Source organism: Panthera uncia (assembly GCF_023721935.1).
Source record: "Panthera uncia isolate 11264 chromosome B3 unlocalized genomic scaffold, Puncia_PCG_1.0 HiC_scaffold_1, whole genome shotgun sequence".
Lineage (NCBI taxonomy): Eukaryota > Metazoa > Chordata > Mammalia > Carnivora > Felidae > Panthera > Panthera uncia.
Genome location: NW_026057582.1, coordinates 124,478,207 through 124,493,081, shown reverse-complemented (window position 1 = coordinate 124,493,081; position 14,875 = coordinate 124,478,207). Strand labels below are relative to the sequence as shown.

Genomic DNA, 14,875 nt, shown 5'->3' with positions numbered 1-14,875 from the left:
AGTTGTCTAGCAGTCATATTCAAAAAGGAAATAGAAACAGATGAAATATTAACCATATATTTTATTTAATCCAAATGTATTAAAGATCATTTCAACACGTGATCAATATAAAAATTATTGACGAGGTCGTTGACAGTTTTGGACTGAGTCTTTGAAAATTGCGTGTGATTTTATGCTCCCGGCTCCTCTCACTTTGCGTGAGCCCTCATTGCAAGTCCCCAACACCCACATGCGACCCATAGTGCCATCCCAGACAGCACAGCCCAGTCTTGCCCACGGACTTGGCGAGGCATTTCGAGTTGATTCTCTTGGTACTTCCTAACAGCACCCAGCTCCCCAAAGTCCTATTGTTCCTGCTCTGTTTTGACCAGGGCCGGCTTCTGAGCATCTCAGCGGCCTATGGGGATCTGGAGACCGTCCGATACCTTCTCACCGAGAGACGGGTGGAGCTGCCCACGGAGCCCACCGATGACAACCCAGCTGTGGTGGCAGCACATTTTGGGCACACTGACGTCGTGCAGGAATTGCTTGAATCTTTGCCAGGTAAATGCCAGGGTGTGAGTTTCTTGGCTACCTCTCAGGACACCCTCTTCTTAGGAATCTTAGGCATGCGGGGGGAGGGGGGGAGGGGGAGGCGGGGGAGGGCTTCCCCTCCAAATGCTGGTTTCTTCACACTTTAACTAAGCAGGAGCTCCAGAAATCTGGGGCATCAAACTGACAACCAAAGTCAAAGCTGCCTGCCAATGGCAACACCACATCCCACATCTCACTCCCTTTAGCTCAGGAGGTAAATGTTCTCATGCCATATTTGATAAGGAATGTGGATCTACGTCCCTTTTTTAAAAAAATTGAAAGGTTATATTCTTTAAAGCAGTTTTAGATTTTCAGAAATACTGATTTGAAAGGACAGGGAATTCCCATATACCTCCCTGCAAAAAGTTCCCCTGCTATTTTTACTTTGTATCAGTGTCATACATTTGTTACAACTGAGGAACTTGAGAGACATGGAGACTTTCAAAAGGTGGTCCTGGCTCTTTCAGAGCTCCTGGTCAAGCCGAGGAAATCAAAACAGAACGGAGTAACTCCGTGCAGTGTAACTGTGCTGAGGTTGAAGTATTTACACAGTGGTCTGTGTAAATACACAGACGTGAAGGGAATGTCTTGTCTGGGCGCAGGACAGGGTCTTCATAAGGAGATGACATCTGAGCTGGGTTTTGCAGGGTGAGTAGGAGTTTAGTTGGGAGAGAAGAGAAGGAAGGGCTGAGGTTGCCTACTTTTGCAGAGAAGGGGCCTGAGCATGGCTGGACCTGAGCATTGTTTTCAGCTGCTCTTGGGGCATCCTATCTTCAACTCAACTAGGGACAGAGTTGCTGAGGACTGAAGGAGTCTACAGCATTGTTCTGGAACCTGCAGGAAGTGCAGAGATGGGCGGAACAGTGTGTGTGTGTCCCTGTGAATTCCCAAACTGGAGGGGAGGGCAGCCATTGTTAGGAGTAATGTAAGACCAGAAGACACACAAGACACAACTAGAGAACAAGGGAGGGTTTGAGAAGAGGAGATTCGAGGCTCGCAGGGGGTGGGTACATCATTATGTAATTTCTGGTCTCTGTAGCTGAGCAGAGATAGCACAAGGGAGGAAGAGGCCAGATGGAGACCAAAATGGGGCTCTCTCTGAGTATCACTGGATTGGGACTTCAGAAAATACATGTGGGGGTTTCATATGGTTCAGAAAGAACCCTTTGGTTTCACGTGTTTAAACCTTTTAGTTTTGCATGGCTTAATCCTTGACTTTGCCATTTACTGTGGGACATTTGGCAAGTTCCCAGACCTCTCTGAGCTTTGAGTTCCTCATTCGAAAATCATAGCTTTGAAATATAGCCTGATACAGCTTCCTAAGACTGGTGTACATCCATTCTCAACAGCAGTTAGCAGCATGATGACTGGATTTCTCATCTCTAGATATCCTGGCGGTAAATGAGTTAGGGATCCCTTGTCAATATGTGTTCAAATACCACCTCCTTTGAGTTGTTAATTCTAGTTACCAGAGGGAGAAGACGGGACATTTATTTACCATCTGCTGTAGCCCAGGCACTGCACCGGATGGATGCCCTTTGTGCTGAATCTTCATTTCTTCCACCCCCTCCTCACCCCTATGTCCTGGTCAATTTCTTACCATGGAGGGGAGGGTCCCCATCTCCATGCTTGGGACCACTTTGGTTCCTAAGGACTTTCAGCCTCTGGAAATGAGACAATGTTATAGTGCACTTGGCAAGTGTCAATGTGGAAGATGAGATCATTTTTCCATGGCAGCTACATCTAAAAGGCATTGCATTCCTTTGAACTTGAAGATATTGTAACACTTTAGCCCACACTGTCTCTGTTCATTCAGTGGACTAAATGTTACTTCATTCAGGAATTAAGTAGGTGGTTCTTGCAGGGAGTAATTCTCAAAATTCTAGGCTGGATAGTTAGATCTATTTCTTTCATCACAGCTTTTTTCTTTTCATTTATGAAAGTAGTATATGTGTCTTACAGATATTTTCGAAATGCAGTAAAGTGTTAGTACTCTAAAAACATGATGACATATAATGAGTTAGAATGTTTTGAGCCAGGCACTTGACATACATTATGTCATGCAACCCTCACGTTAAACTTGGGAGGGTGAGTGTTATTATTCCCATTTTAGCAATGGGTAAACTGAATCATGGAGAGGCAAAGAAATTTGTTTTAAGATTACACCGCTGAAATGTTTTAACCCTAAGCTGCCTGTCTCCAAAGCCCGTGTCCCTGTATGTAATGCTATTGATGGGGATGGGGATGGGGAGAAGGATGAGGGGAATAATGGTCATAATCCCACTACCCAGAGTCAAAGCTGCAACACTGGGATGGTACCTTTTAGTCTTACTTCACACATACATTTTTTTTTTTATTCAGTTATAATTACACTATATATGCTGTTTCAAATGCTGCTTTTTCTCCTTTGGCATTATGTGATGAGCAAGTGGGTTTATAATGATGTGGGAAAGTGTCCCATGCAATTCAGAGGACTGTTCCAGAAAGCAGCATCAACCTGACAGAAGGCACTTTCAGTTAGAGACAGGCCAGCTCTATCAATGGTCCAAGGGGACATGGGAGTGGGAAAAACCAGAACCCTTCAGTGACGCTTTCCCTTTGTCCTGTCATCTCCTCCCAGGTGCCTGCAGCCCCCAGAGGCTGCTGAACTGGATGCTGGCCTTGGCTTGCCAAAGAGGGCATCTGGGGGTGGTGAAGCTCCTGGTCCTGACACACGGGGCCGACCCGGAAAGCTACGCTGTCAGGAAGAACGAGTTTCCTGTCATTGTGCGCTTGCCCCTCTATGCAGCCATCAAGTCAGGTGGGTCCCCCAGCCAATCCTGCCCATGGGAAGCCTCAAAGTTTCCAGATGTGGGATGGTGGCTTCACCCTCACTTATAGCTCTTAAAGAGCCTGTATGGAGACATTTGAAAATTCCATTATTTGCCTCTTTTTCAAGATGTCTGCACCTTCCCTCATTTGCCCCACTCACCCCTGCAAGGGGATTTCAGTGACAGGGACCAACTGTGGCAAATGGGACTGTAGTAGGAGGCACACCACAGGTCAGGGTCCCACAAAAAGTCTCTCACTAACAGGAATTTGACGCCTCAAGGGAAGTAGTAGAGGAGCTCTACCAGCACAACTACCCTTTGCGTTCCCATTTCACATATTAGCGTCCGCCATTTTGGACAGCTGTGCCACACTCTACATATGAATGACCTTAGCTTCCCATTTTCTGTCCTTTAGGAAATGAAGACATCGCCATATTCCTGCTTCGGCATGGGGCCTTCTTCTGTTCCTACATCTTATTGGACAGTCCTGACCCCAGCAAACATCTCCTCAGGAAGTACTTCATTGAGGCTAGCACCTTGTCCAGCAACTGTCCGGGAAAAATGGTGAGTTGTCCCTGCCTATGGATGAATGGATAAAGAAGAAGTGGTACATATATATGATCGGATACTTTTCAGTCACAAGAAAGAGGGACATCCTGCCATTTTCAACTAGATGGATAGACTTTGAGGACGTTGTGCTAAATGAAATGAGTCAGACGCAGAAAGGCAAATACTGTATGATCTTATTTATGTGAGGAATCAGAAAAAGCCAAACTCATAGAAACTCAGAGTAGATGCTTTGCCAGGAGCTGGAGGGTGCGGAAAATGCGGAGATGTTGGTCACACTGTATAAACTTCACTTATAAGACAAAGAAGTTCTGCAGATCTAATATACAGCTTTGTGATTACAGTTAATAATACTGTATCATATACTTGAAAGTTGCTGAAAGAGTAAATCCTAAATGTTCCACCCCAGAAAAGAAATGATGATTAGGTGACATGATACAGGTGTCAGTTAACACTATGGTGGTAATCATTTTGCAACATATAAGTGTATTAAGTCAAGTTGTACACCTTCAACTTACCCAATATTATATGTCAATTATATCTGAATTAAACTGGAAAAACATGCAGAATGTGGTTTTAGTTAGTTTTCCATTGTAATAACAAAAAATCATGTTGCGTTACTTCCATTATCATCAATTTGGCTTTTTAGTTTTTTTTAATGTTTATTTATTTATTTTGAGAGAGAGAGAGAGAGAGAGAGAGAGAGAGAGAACAAGTAGGGGAGGGGCAGAGAGAATCCCAAGTGGGCTCCACACTGACAGTGCGGAGCCCAACTGGGGGCTCGATCCCACGAACCATAAGACCATGACCTGAGCTGAAATCAAGGGTTGGATGCTTAACTGACTGAGCCACCCAGGTGCCCCCAATTTGGCTTTTTAAATCTAGCACTCTAGATCAGTCAATGTGGCTAAAAGCCATTCTTTTAAATACATGCCTGAGATGCTTAGGTGGCAGTTAAGGTCAGTTAAGGTCAGTTAAGCATCTGACTCTTGATATTGGCGCAGGTCATGATCTCACAATTTGTGAGATCAGGTACCACATCAGGCTCTGTGCGGACAGTGCAGAGCCTGCTTGAGATTCTCTCTCTCTCTCTGCCCCTCCCCCACTCGCTCTGTCTCTCTCTCTCTCTCTCTCTCTCTCTCTCAAAATAAATACATAAATAAGCATACATAAATAAATAATCAAACAAACAAATAAATAAATGTATCGAGTAAATGTAGCTTAGTTGCCTCCGCCCTTTTCCTGTTGGTGGACATTTGGGTTATTTCTCGGTTTTGCCCCTTGTAATACAGCCTGGTTTTCTAGGATATTTGCTTCTGTAGATCTAAATCCTAAAAGTGGATCACTTTCTCAAAAACCTATGGGGATTCACACTTTCACCAACATTATATGGGCAATCTCTGTTCCCTTGGCTCTAGATATCCAGAAGCCTTTTAATTTTCATCAGTCTGTTGGATGAAAATGTGAGCTCCTTGTTTTTTTGTTTGTTTGTTTGTGTGTGTTAATTTTTTTAATGTTTATTTACTTTTGAGAGAGAGAGACAGAGCATGAGCAGGGGAGGGGCAGAGAGAGAAGGGACACAGACTGTGAAGCAGGCTCCAGGCTCTGAGCTGTCAGCACAGAGCCTGTCGTGGGGCTTGAAATCACGGACCATGAGACCATGACCTGAGCCGAAGTCAGATGCTTTACTGACTGAGCCACCCAGGCGCCCCTGAGAGCTCCTTGTTTTACTGGCCACGCTATTATTATTAACAATATCAAACATCTTGTCATATCTTTATGAACTATTTGCATTTCCCCTCATTCACATTAGTTGCTTGTTACTATTTGTTGATTATTTTCCTAAAGGGTTGGTCATCTCTTCTCATCTTGGAGGACCTTTTGTATATCAGATTTTAAACGTTTTTTAATCATACATATTGTCAATATTTTCTCCAATTCCTTATTTTTCTTTTTTGTCTGTTATCTTTTGTGATAACAAAGATACAAGAATATGTAATCAGGTATGTCTTTTTCTTATGGCATCTGGGTTATATAAGAAAGTCATTCCCACCTCAATTTTATATAAATATTCTCCTCCTGGGGTATCTTGTAATATTTTTATTCTTTTATTTTTTATATTTTAAGCTTTAATTTTTTGTGATATGTATTTGTATGTGTGGTATGAGGGAGGGAATCTAGCTTTCACCTTTGCTAGATGGATGTTCAGTTATTCCAGCACAATCTTTTAAATAGAACTTCCTTTTCCTTCTGAATTGAGATGTCACCATGGCTATTTTCCCCAGGATCTATCTGTATGGATTTTGGGATTCTCTGTACTGGTCCACTGGCCTGTTAATCTATTTCTAGGTAAATGCCATACTTTTTTGATAATAGACATTTTTTTTTTTAGTCTTACAGCCTATTAATGCATATTTTCTACTTGCTATTTGGGTTTTTTCTTTGAAAATATATTGACTGTTATTACACATTTGTTCTTCCATTTTGTGCATTTCCAGCAATGACTCTGTGTAGCTTTTATGTTCTTTAATGAGATTTTGAATTTTATTTTATATTTTTATTTTTCATACTTTAAAAAGATTTTATAGTTTTATTCATAAAGAACCTGGACCTGTCTTGTTTATTGCTTTTCCCACTATTTGAATAAAATACAATTCTTTTCCATGTCTGTTTTCAACCTGATGTTACTGATATGGAGGAAAGCTCTTTTGTTTATTTATGTTTAATCCAGTCCCTTTGCCAACTTCTCTTATTAATTCTAAGTTTTTAGAAGAGTTCTTGAAGCTTTTAGGCATGTGATTAAGTTATCTGCAAATTCCAAATAGGTTTGTCTCTCCTTCTCTAATATTTATATAATGCATTTTATTTCATGTCCTGTGGTATCACTAGAAATGTCAAAAGTTGAATCATCATGATAGAGATGCATCTCTCTTGTTCCTGATTTTAAAGGTCTTGTCCTGAGCAATCTATAGGCATTTGCTGTAGATTTTTGGTATATAGACTGTTGTTATATTTGGGTAGTTTCCATATCTTTTTTTCTGCTTAAGAGTTTTTATTATAAGGGAAGATTGTGGGATTTTGTCAAATTCCTTTTTGGAATTTTTGGCAGCTATTGATACATTCATGAAACTTTTCTACTTTAATTTGTTGATGTAACAAATGATGATGATAAATTTCCCTTTTCATTTATGATGTTGGACAGTTTTACTTTACTTTTTCTCTTTTATACTTAGGGGCGTCTGGGTGGCTCAGTCGGTTGGGCATCCAACTTTGGCTCAGTCATGATCTCGCGGTCCGTGAGTTCGAGCCCCACATCGGGCTCTGGGCTGACAGCTCAGAGCGTGGAGCCTGTTTCGGATTCTGTGTCTCCCTCTCTCTGTGACCCTCCCCTGCTCATGCTCTGTCTCTATCTGTCTCAAAACTAAATAAATGTTAAAAAAAAAAAAAAAAATTAATCAGACCAGCCAGGGATTTATATGTTTTAGTGGTTTTGTCAAAGGACTTGCTAGATTTATGTATGTATGTATGTATGTATGTATGTATGTATGTATGTATGTATTTAATGGTTTGTTTGTTTCTTATTAATTTTATCTTTATACTAAAATCATCACATCTCCCTCTTTGAATACTGAGTGTTTGTCTTTGAGTATTTTGGGTATTGCGGTGTGAGATTTCCTGGGCTAATCCAGGCTCCAGACTTCACTGCTCTAGGACCTTCATATGGTAACTTTACTTCTCTGTTTTGTTTCCTTATCTGAAAGATAATAAAGATAAAGAGAGATAAAGTATCTGTCTCAGAGGGATGCTTGACAGTTAAATGTGGTAATATTTGTAACATTCTAAAAACAATGCCTGGCACATGATAAGTACCTAATAGAAAATAGCTATTATTATTGGAGTTCTTTTTTAGATTTACTAAGTTAAATACTTCAGTCTTTTTTTCCCCCTAATTTTATCTTGTCATTTGCATTATTCAAATATTTTGTGTGCTATCAATTTGTGCTGGCTTTCTTTATCAGAATCTGAAATATACACATGGATGTACACATAAACATTTATAAAATACATGTTTATGTATTATGTGTATATATGTATTTCCTGCTTCTGATTTTTTTTTCTACCTTGTCACATGGTTCTATAAGTTTTTGCTTCATATGCCTGGTTTATGGCTTTAGGACCCATTTTGACTTATTTCATTATGTCAAATAACCGCTTTAATCCTGTTCATGCTTCTATCATTAAAACTGGGATTGTCTGCTCTTCACATGGCCCCAGGACATTATTTTTTTTTTTGAATCAACCTTTTATAAGTTTTCCCAGACATTTATCTTCAGTTTTTTGATTGTCTTAGGTGTATTTTATAAACAGCATTTAGTTTTTAATCCCATCTGAGAGTGTGTCTTTCAGGAATCCACTCAATTCACATTTATGTGGTACCTGTCATACTGACTTATTACTCCCATCTTTTTATATTCTATTCATCGCTATTTCCTTTTAACTGGTCCCTTATTTGCTGGTTTTGTAGTTTTTAAAGAATACCAGGGGTGCCTGGCTGGCTCAGTCATTAGAGCATGCAACTTTTGATCTTGGGGTTGTGAGCTCCAGCCCCACACTGGGTGTAGAGATTACGTAAAAATAAAATTTTTGAAAATAAATAAATAACATAAAGAGTACCAATATTCTTATCAATAGTAAATGTACAATAAATGTTAAAGATTAACCTCATGTTGTAAAGGAAATAGTGACCATCCAGCCTCTACCTTTATATTGTCCTTGGTGTTTTTCCCAACACCTTCTTACCCTATTTGATCCCTACAACACCTTGGTATGAACTGCAGGGATATAATCTGTTTTCCAGATAAAAATATTATGGTTTAGAGACATTCTGTTACTTGTCCAAGGACAGCAAATACTAAGCAGTAATACTCAGACCAGAACCTGAGTCTTCTGAACTCAGGGCTTTTCCCATTTCTTGATTCCTGAACTGTACCTCCCAAGTTCATCAGCGGTTATCATATTTCTCTGTACATGGACTCCCTGGGAACTTCTAAGAATCCCAGTGCTCCTGTCATACCCTACACTGATTGAATCTGAATCGTAGGTGGGACCTGCATCAGTTTAGTGTAAAACATTCCCCAGGTGATTCCAGTGTGCCCCCAAGCTTGAGAGCCAGTGACTTTGATTTTCTTGGCTAAAGGTTAAAAGCAGAAATGGTTGGCATCTATATCTGCCATCTTTTCCAGGGTAAATCCTGCTACGTTTGCCAAGATAGTCATAGAGCATAAAAGTCATTATTGCGTGTTAGAAGGAGTAGACAAAGAAAAGACAATGTCACTTTTCTTCTCCGTGGCCCAGAAGAGAAAATGAACTTTACAGTGCAGACTGAGTCATAAGGATTTTTTGGGCTTCCCCAAAACAGGTGGTATTTTGATTATTCACGTGAATTTCAAAGGCAAGTGCCTTTGTGTCTGGCAGTGGGTGTGTCGGGCTGCCTGTGATCTCTAACCTATGATAGCACATTCCTTCCGTGCTTCTGGCAGAGGAAAGGGAGGCAGGCACAGTCCAGAGGGACCCAGCAATCAGGAAGGATGACTCAGGAGCCAGAGGTAAGTGCTGCTACCTTTCCAGGTGAGCAGTGGGTCTGAACTGGCATTTTGGGCTCAGAATATTAGGCAAGAGCCATTGTTACAAGGGTGCTTTGCTGCCATGGATGCACGGCCTGAAAACTACCTTGCCTTTGCTGGTGTTCGCAGCAGTGACCTTGCAGAAGTAGTCCTCTTGTTTTCTGTGCCTTTATGCTCTGCCTCCTCCACCAGCTGGTGGGTATTTTGTGTATAATCACTGCCTCTGTGGAAGCCAGAGCCAGTGAAGGTTCAGAGCCTTCCTGCGTGCCTTCGGGTCAGACTGCCAGAACCTGCTTCTGCCCACAAATGGGGAAGTGCAGAAAAGTCCACATTGATTTTCCACTGGCAACAGCAGGTTGCTTAGGTTGTGTTGGTGTTTGGCGAGGAAGGTCCCAGAACCCACACCACGTGGTCTGGACATACTTTTAGAAGAGCAAACACAAAGCCAAGTCGGACCTGGCCGGAGCTGTTTCCTGGCTCTGGTTTGCTGGCCCCCCTCTTGAAAGCTGCCAAACCCTTGCCTGAAAGTTTAACGAGACGGCCTGTGTTCATGGCAGAGGTCCTGTCAATGTTTGCTTTGTTGCCATGAGAAATAGCAACATTTGGCATGCCCAGAAAGGAACAGGAAAACTCAGAAATGCCAGGAAAGGCCTGAGCAGGTCCTGGAATAGCCATGATGTTTGTCTCCATTCAAGCAGTTAGCAGGCCTGGCAATAGGGCTTTCTGGGGCTGCTCTGAGTATTGCAAGTAGACAAGAACTGGAATTAATCTTGAGGCAACCCAATGGAGAAATTGTTAATTTCCTTCTAAAAGTCTCTAATGGTTTTAAATTGGGCAGCTCGCCTAGAGAGGAACATTGGTTATCATTTACCATCATCATCATCTTCGTCATCATCATCACTTTTTGGATCAGCTCTGGCTTATGTGCCTTAAAAATTCCTGGTGGCCCACCATTCAGATGCCTGTGTCTGTGCCCAGGAACAAACGTTCTGGCTGCACATTTTCCGAGCTGAAGCAGCTCTTCTCCATCCACGTGATCTGGGGCGGGAGGGGTAGGGGTGGGGGTGGTGTCCAAGGATTTGTGTTTGCAGGATGCTCAGAAAGGATAGGAAGCAGCAAATATGGCCTCTTGGCTGTTGCTGGGGCCTTCATGAGTGGCTGACGGATTGACTGACAGGTCGGGCGAGAGCACCTGAAATCCCATGGGAAAGCAGCCTTTTCTTTCTTCTTTTTTTTAATGTTTATTTATTTTTGAGAGAGAGAGCGAGACAGTGTGAGTGGGGGAGGGGCAGAGACAGAGGGAGACACAGAATCCAAAGCAGGCTCCAGGCTCCAAGCCCAATGAGGGGCTCAAACCCACGAACCGTGAGATCATGATCCAAGCTGAAGTCGGAAGTTTAACCAACTGAGCCACCCAGATGCTCCATGCAAGAAGCCTTTTCTGAGGGACACTGAGTCCTCTGGGGAACACCCTTGTCTTGGGTTAGGCCTACTGCTTGATGCAAAGAGTTTTTATTCAAGAGCTTTATGCTCTCCAGGGGCATCTGGGTGGCTCAGTCAGTTAAGCATCCGACTTTGGTTCAGGTCATGATCTACCGGTTCATGAGTTTGAGCCCCACGTTGGGCTCTGTGCTGACAGCTCAGAGCCTGGAGCCTGCTTCAGATTCTGTGTCTCCCTCTCTCTCTGCTCCTCCCCCCCCCCTCTCTCTCTCTCTCTCTCTCTCAAAAATAAGTATTAAAAAAAAAGAGTTTTATGCTTTCCAGAGTATTTCGACGTATGCACATTCCCACCTTCTTAGACCCTCACACCCTCCTCACAGCTGGCAGTGTAACAGGTGTAGGAACTGGTGTCCCCAGAATTCAGTCTCTGGAGCAGCACCCCAGCGGGTAGGAGGCGGCTCTGGGAGCAGACTCACCACCCGGGGCCTGCCCTTCTCACCACTTGCTTGTGTGAGAGGAAGAGAAAGCCTTTCACCAGCCCCTCGAAAAGTCACGAACTCAGACCTCAGGACTGTTACGGCCTCTGTCCATCAATTCGACCTTTCTTGTGCTTTTGTGAGGAATTTAGCTGATGATTCTACACATGTCTGTTTTCTCCAGTTTCCAAATACTGAATCTTTCCCTGCCCTCATGCCTTCCTTCTCCGGACGCTTTCTGGCTATACCATCCATGCTGTTAGTTCTTCTTAGAACTTGAAATAGGGTAGTGAGGTTACACAGTAGAGGAAGTGAGCAAGGACACAGGATAACCTTTCAAGGAGGCTTTCGTGACAGACTTCCTCCCAGATCTTAAACCATGATATGAAACAGCAGTGAAAGAAACCACTTGTATTTAGTTAAAATGAAGAAACTGATGAATAAAACAGAGATGCAGAAATATTAAAACTATGATTTGAGCTTAAATGACAAACTGGAAAACACAGTAAGGAAAGAGTGCAAAGAAACAGTATCAGATGTGGTTGCTATGGTGGGTATCAGTATATAGACAATTACATCTGTAGCGATGCAAATACACTTCAGACAGGTGAGTTAAACACTGGAAACCCATCAGAATATATTTTTACAAGGGCATTTATCCCAGTTGTGAAAGAGAGATGATTACATTACCAAGTTTTTTACAAATATAAAGGTACATCGCCAGAAATCAGATGAGTGATTTATATATTAAAGCCAAACACTTATAGGAAAATATAATTTTGAAAAGAAATATAAAAAAGAGAGCAATAGAAGATTTTTGAAAAAAAAAACTGACCAAAACTTAAATTCAAAATAGATCATTGGTAGAATGTACATGGCAGGCGATAACTGAATTTAATTCAGCCAGTGTTTATAGATCACCTGCTACGTGCTTGGGACTCAGGGGTAACCAAGCCAGAACCATGGCCCTTGCCACCACATTGCTCATAAATTCTGTTGAGTAAGAAATTGAGAGAAATTAAGGATTAATTTACATATAAGAAAACACAGGCAGCAAATCATGGCATGGATACATACATAAATTCAATGATAATTATAGAAAGTTGAATTAAAGCAACTTAAAAGAACTGACAGAAACCTGTTAAACTAGCAAAAATAAATATTAATGCTGAGTAAGACACTTGGCGGGGTCATAGAGAAATAGGCACACCAAGGCCTTACTCCTGGCACTGTAAATCTGTTCCGTATGTGTGCAAAGTTATTGGCATCATGTGACAAAACCCATAAAACTCTTTCTCCCAGTGAACTGTTCTGAATTTGTCATTTCCTTTCTGAGAGATACCTCTAGGACATAATTTAAAAGGAAAAAAAGCTATTCCCACAAACGTGGTCAACACCCTGCTATTTATAATAAGAAGAAATTAGGGGAAGGGAAAAAAACGTCCAGCAGCAGGCGAAATTGTACCATTCGTGCAGGGTGGATACCACATAGCCAGGAAGAAGCATGCCTGTCTCCCCAGCACTTAGCACACACTGTTCCTTGACCCTAGGACACCCTTCAAATCGTAACCCCCACACAACATCCTCAGGAAGCCTTCCTTGATCCACAGGCCTGGTCAGATCCCCTTATATCTCTCAGAGCTTCCTGTCCATTGTATTCACAGCACTTAACAAGGTTTGAGATTGTCTGGATGACATTATTGTATAATGTCAGCTCTCCCATCTGACTGGAAGCTTCTCAAAAGCAGGGGAGTTAGCCAATTTGCTTTGTGTTTGACCCCCAGTGTAGGGCCTGGGAAAGATGAACAGATGGTTGCATGCATGAATGGATGGATGGATGGACAGATGGATGGATGGATGGATGGATGGATGGATGGACGGATGGATGGATGAAATTTTATAGATGCAGTAACCTCCCATTTACATAAGACTTCATAGCTGACAACTTTAGCAGACGTTCTGCTTTATTCCCCTATACAGTCCTGGAAGGTAGAAATTTTTGTCTTTGTTTAAAAGTTGAGGAAGGGACGCCTGGGTGACTCAGTCAGTTAAGCCTCCAACTTCAGCTCAGGTCACGATCTCTTGGCTCGTGAGTTTGAGCCCCGCATCGGGCTCTGTGCTGACATCTCGGAGCCTGGAGCCTGCTTTGGATTCTGTGTCTCCCTCCCTCTCTGCCCCCTCCCCTACTTGTGCTCTGTCTCCTTCTGTCTCTGAAAAATAAATAAATGTTAAAAAAAAATTTTTAAGTTGAAGAAGCAAAGGTTTGCTCAATAATAAGCTAAATAGTTTAGTTAACTGCAGACATTTTATTTCTTGTGTTCCCCCTCCCCCCGCCCCTTTTCAAATAGATGTTGGCAAAATTAACTTGGAACTAGTGACGGAATATTTCTTGTAAGCTTCCCATTTTTAAAAGGAATGACTGAAATACTACAGGGGAAAAAAAAAACACACAGTGAATGTTTAAAGAAAAAAAAAAAGCCCTTCTCTTTATTTTAAAAAAATTTAGTGAAGAAAAAGTGATAAATTTTATTAAACACTTTTTGGCGTTCAGATACTCTTAACTATGGAGAACAAACTGAGGGTTACCAGAGGGGAGGTGACTGGGTGGATGGGTGAAGTAGGTGATGGGGATTGAGGGGTGCACTTGTCCTGATGTGCTCTGAGTAATATACAGAATTGCCGAATCACTGTATTGTACACCTGAACTGATATAACACTGTACGTTAGCTACATTGGAATTTTTAAAAATTAATAAAAAAATAAAAGTTAAAACTTTGGGATAAAATACTAAAAAAGACACATACTGAATTAGGAAACTTTGGGCAGTGAGCCACTAGTTATTTTCCTTATTTGTTTGTCTTATGTACATGATTTTGTTTTTTCTCTGTTTATGTCACTTTGAGAATTTCTATCTTTGAAAGTGAATCTGCAATTTCAACATCTTTATTTGGTTTGTTACCTGTGGCCAAGGACAACACCTTCCATAACTTAAACATTGTTTTTACACGGTTGTCAGATGATCATTTTCATTCTCAGATTATTAAAAGTACATTTAAACTTTTTTTTATTTAGTCTTTTGTTATTGACTTTATTATTATTTCAAAGACCCTTGAATTCACTTTATTTATCTTGGCTTTATTATCTTCCTTGTCTTCACTTCATTCTGGTTTTTCTGTGCTTGTTCTAATTTTCCTGTTTGTTTGGCTTTATTATCTTCCTTGTCTTCACTTCATTCTGGTTTTTCTGTGCTTGTTCTAATTTTCCTGTTTTTCTACGCTTAGTCTAATTGGTCTAATTTTCCTGTTTTCTTTTAGCTTTCTAACTTGGGTGGGGCTGGTTTACAATGTTTCACTTTTTCTTTTTGCAATTCTGATCAGAGTTGTGC

General features: G+C 41.5%; 1 protein-coding gene across 1 annotated transcript in view; it reads left to right on the top strand.

Annotated features, from left to right (window-relative positions):
* Positions 1–14,875, top strand: part of LRRK1 (leucine rich repeat kinase 1) — a 133,085-nt gene that overhangs the window by 54,896 nt on the left and 63,314 nt on the right. The window contains exons 4-6 of the mRNA XM_049613999.1: positions 372–543; positions 3,194–3,373; positions 3,799–3,947. Coding sequence (XP_049469956.1) covers positions 372–543; positions 3,194–3,373; positions 3,799–3,947 — 501 coding nt within the window. The remainder of the gene's footprint in view (positions 1–371; positions 544–3,193; positions 3,374–3,798; positions 3,948–14,875) is intronic.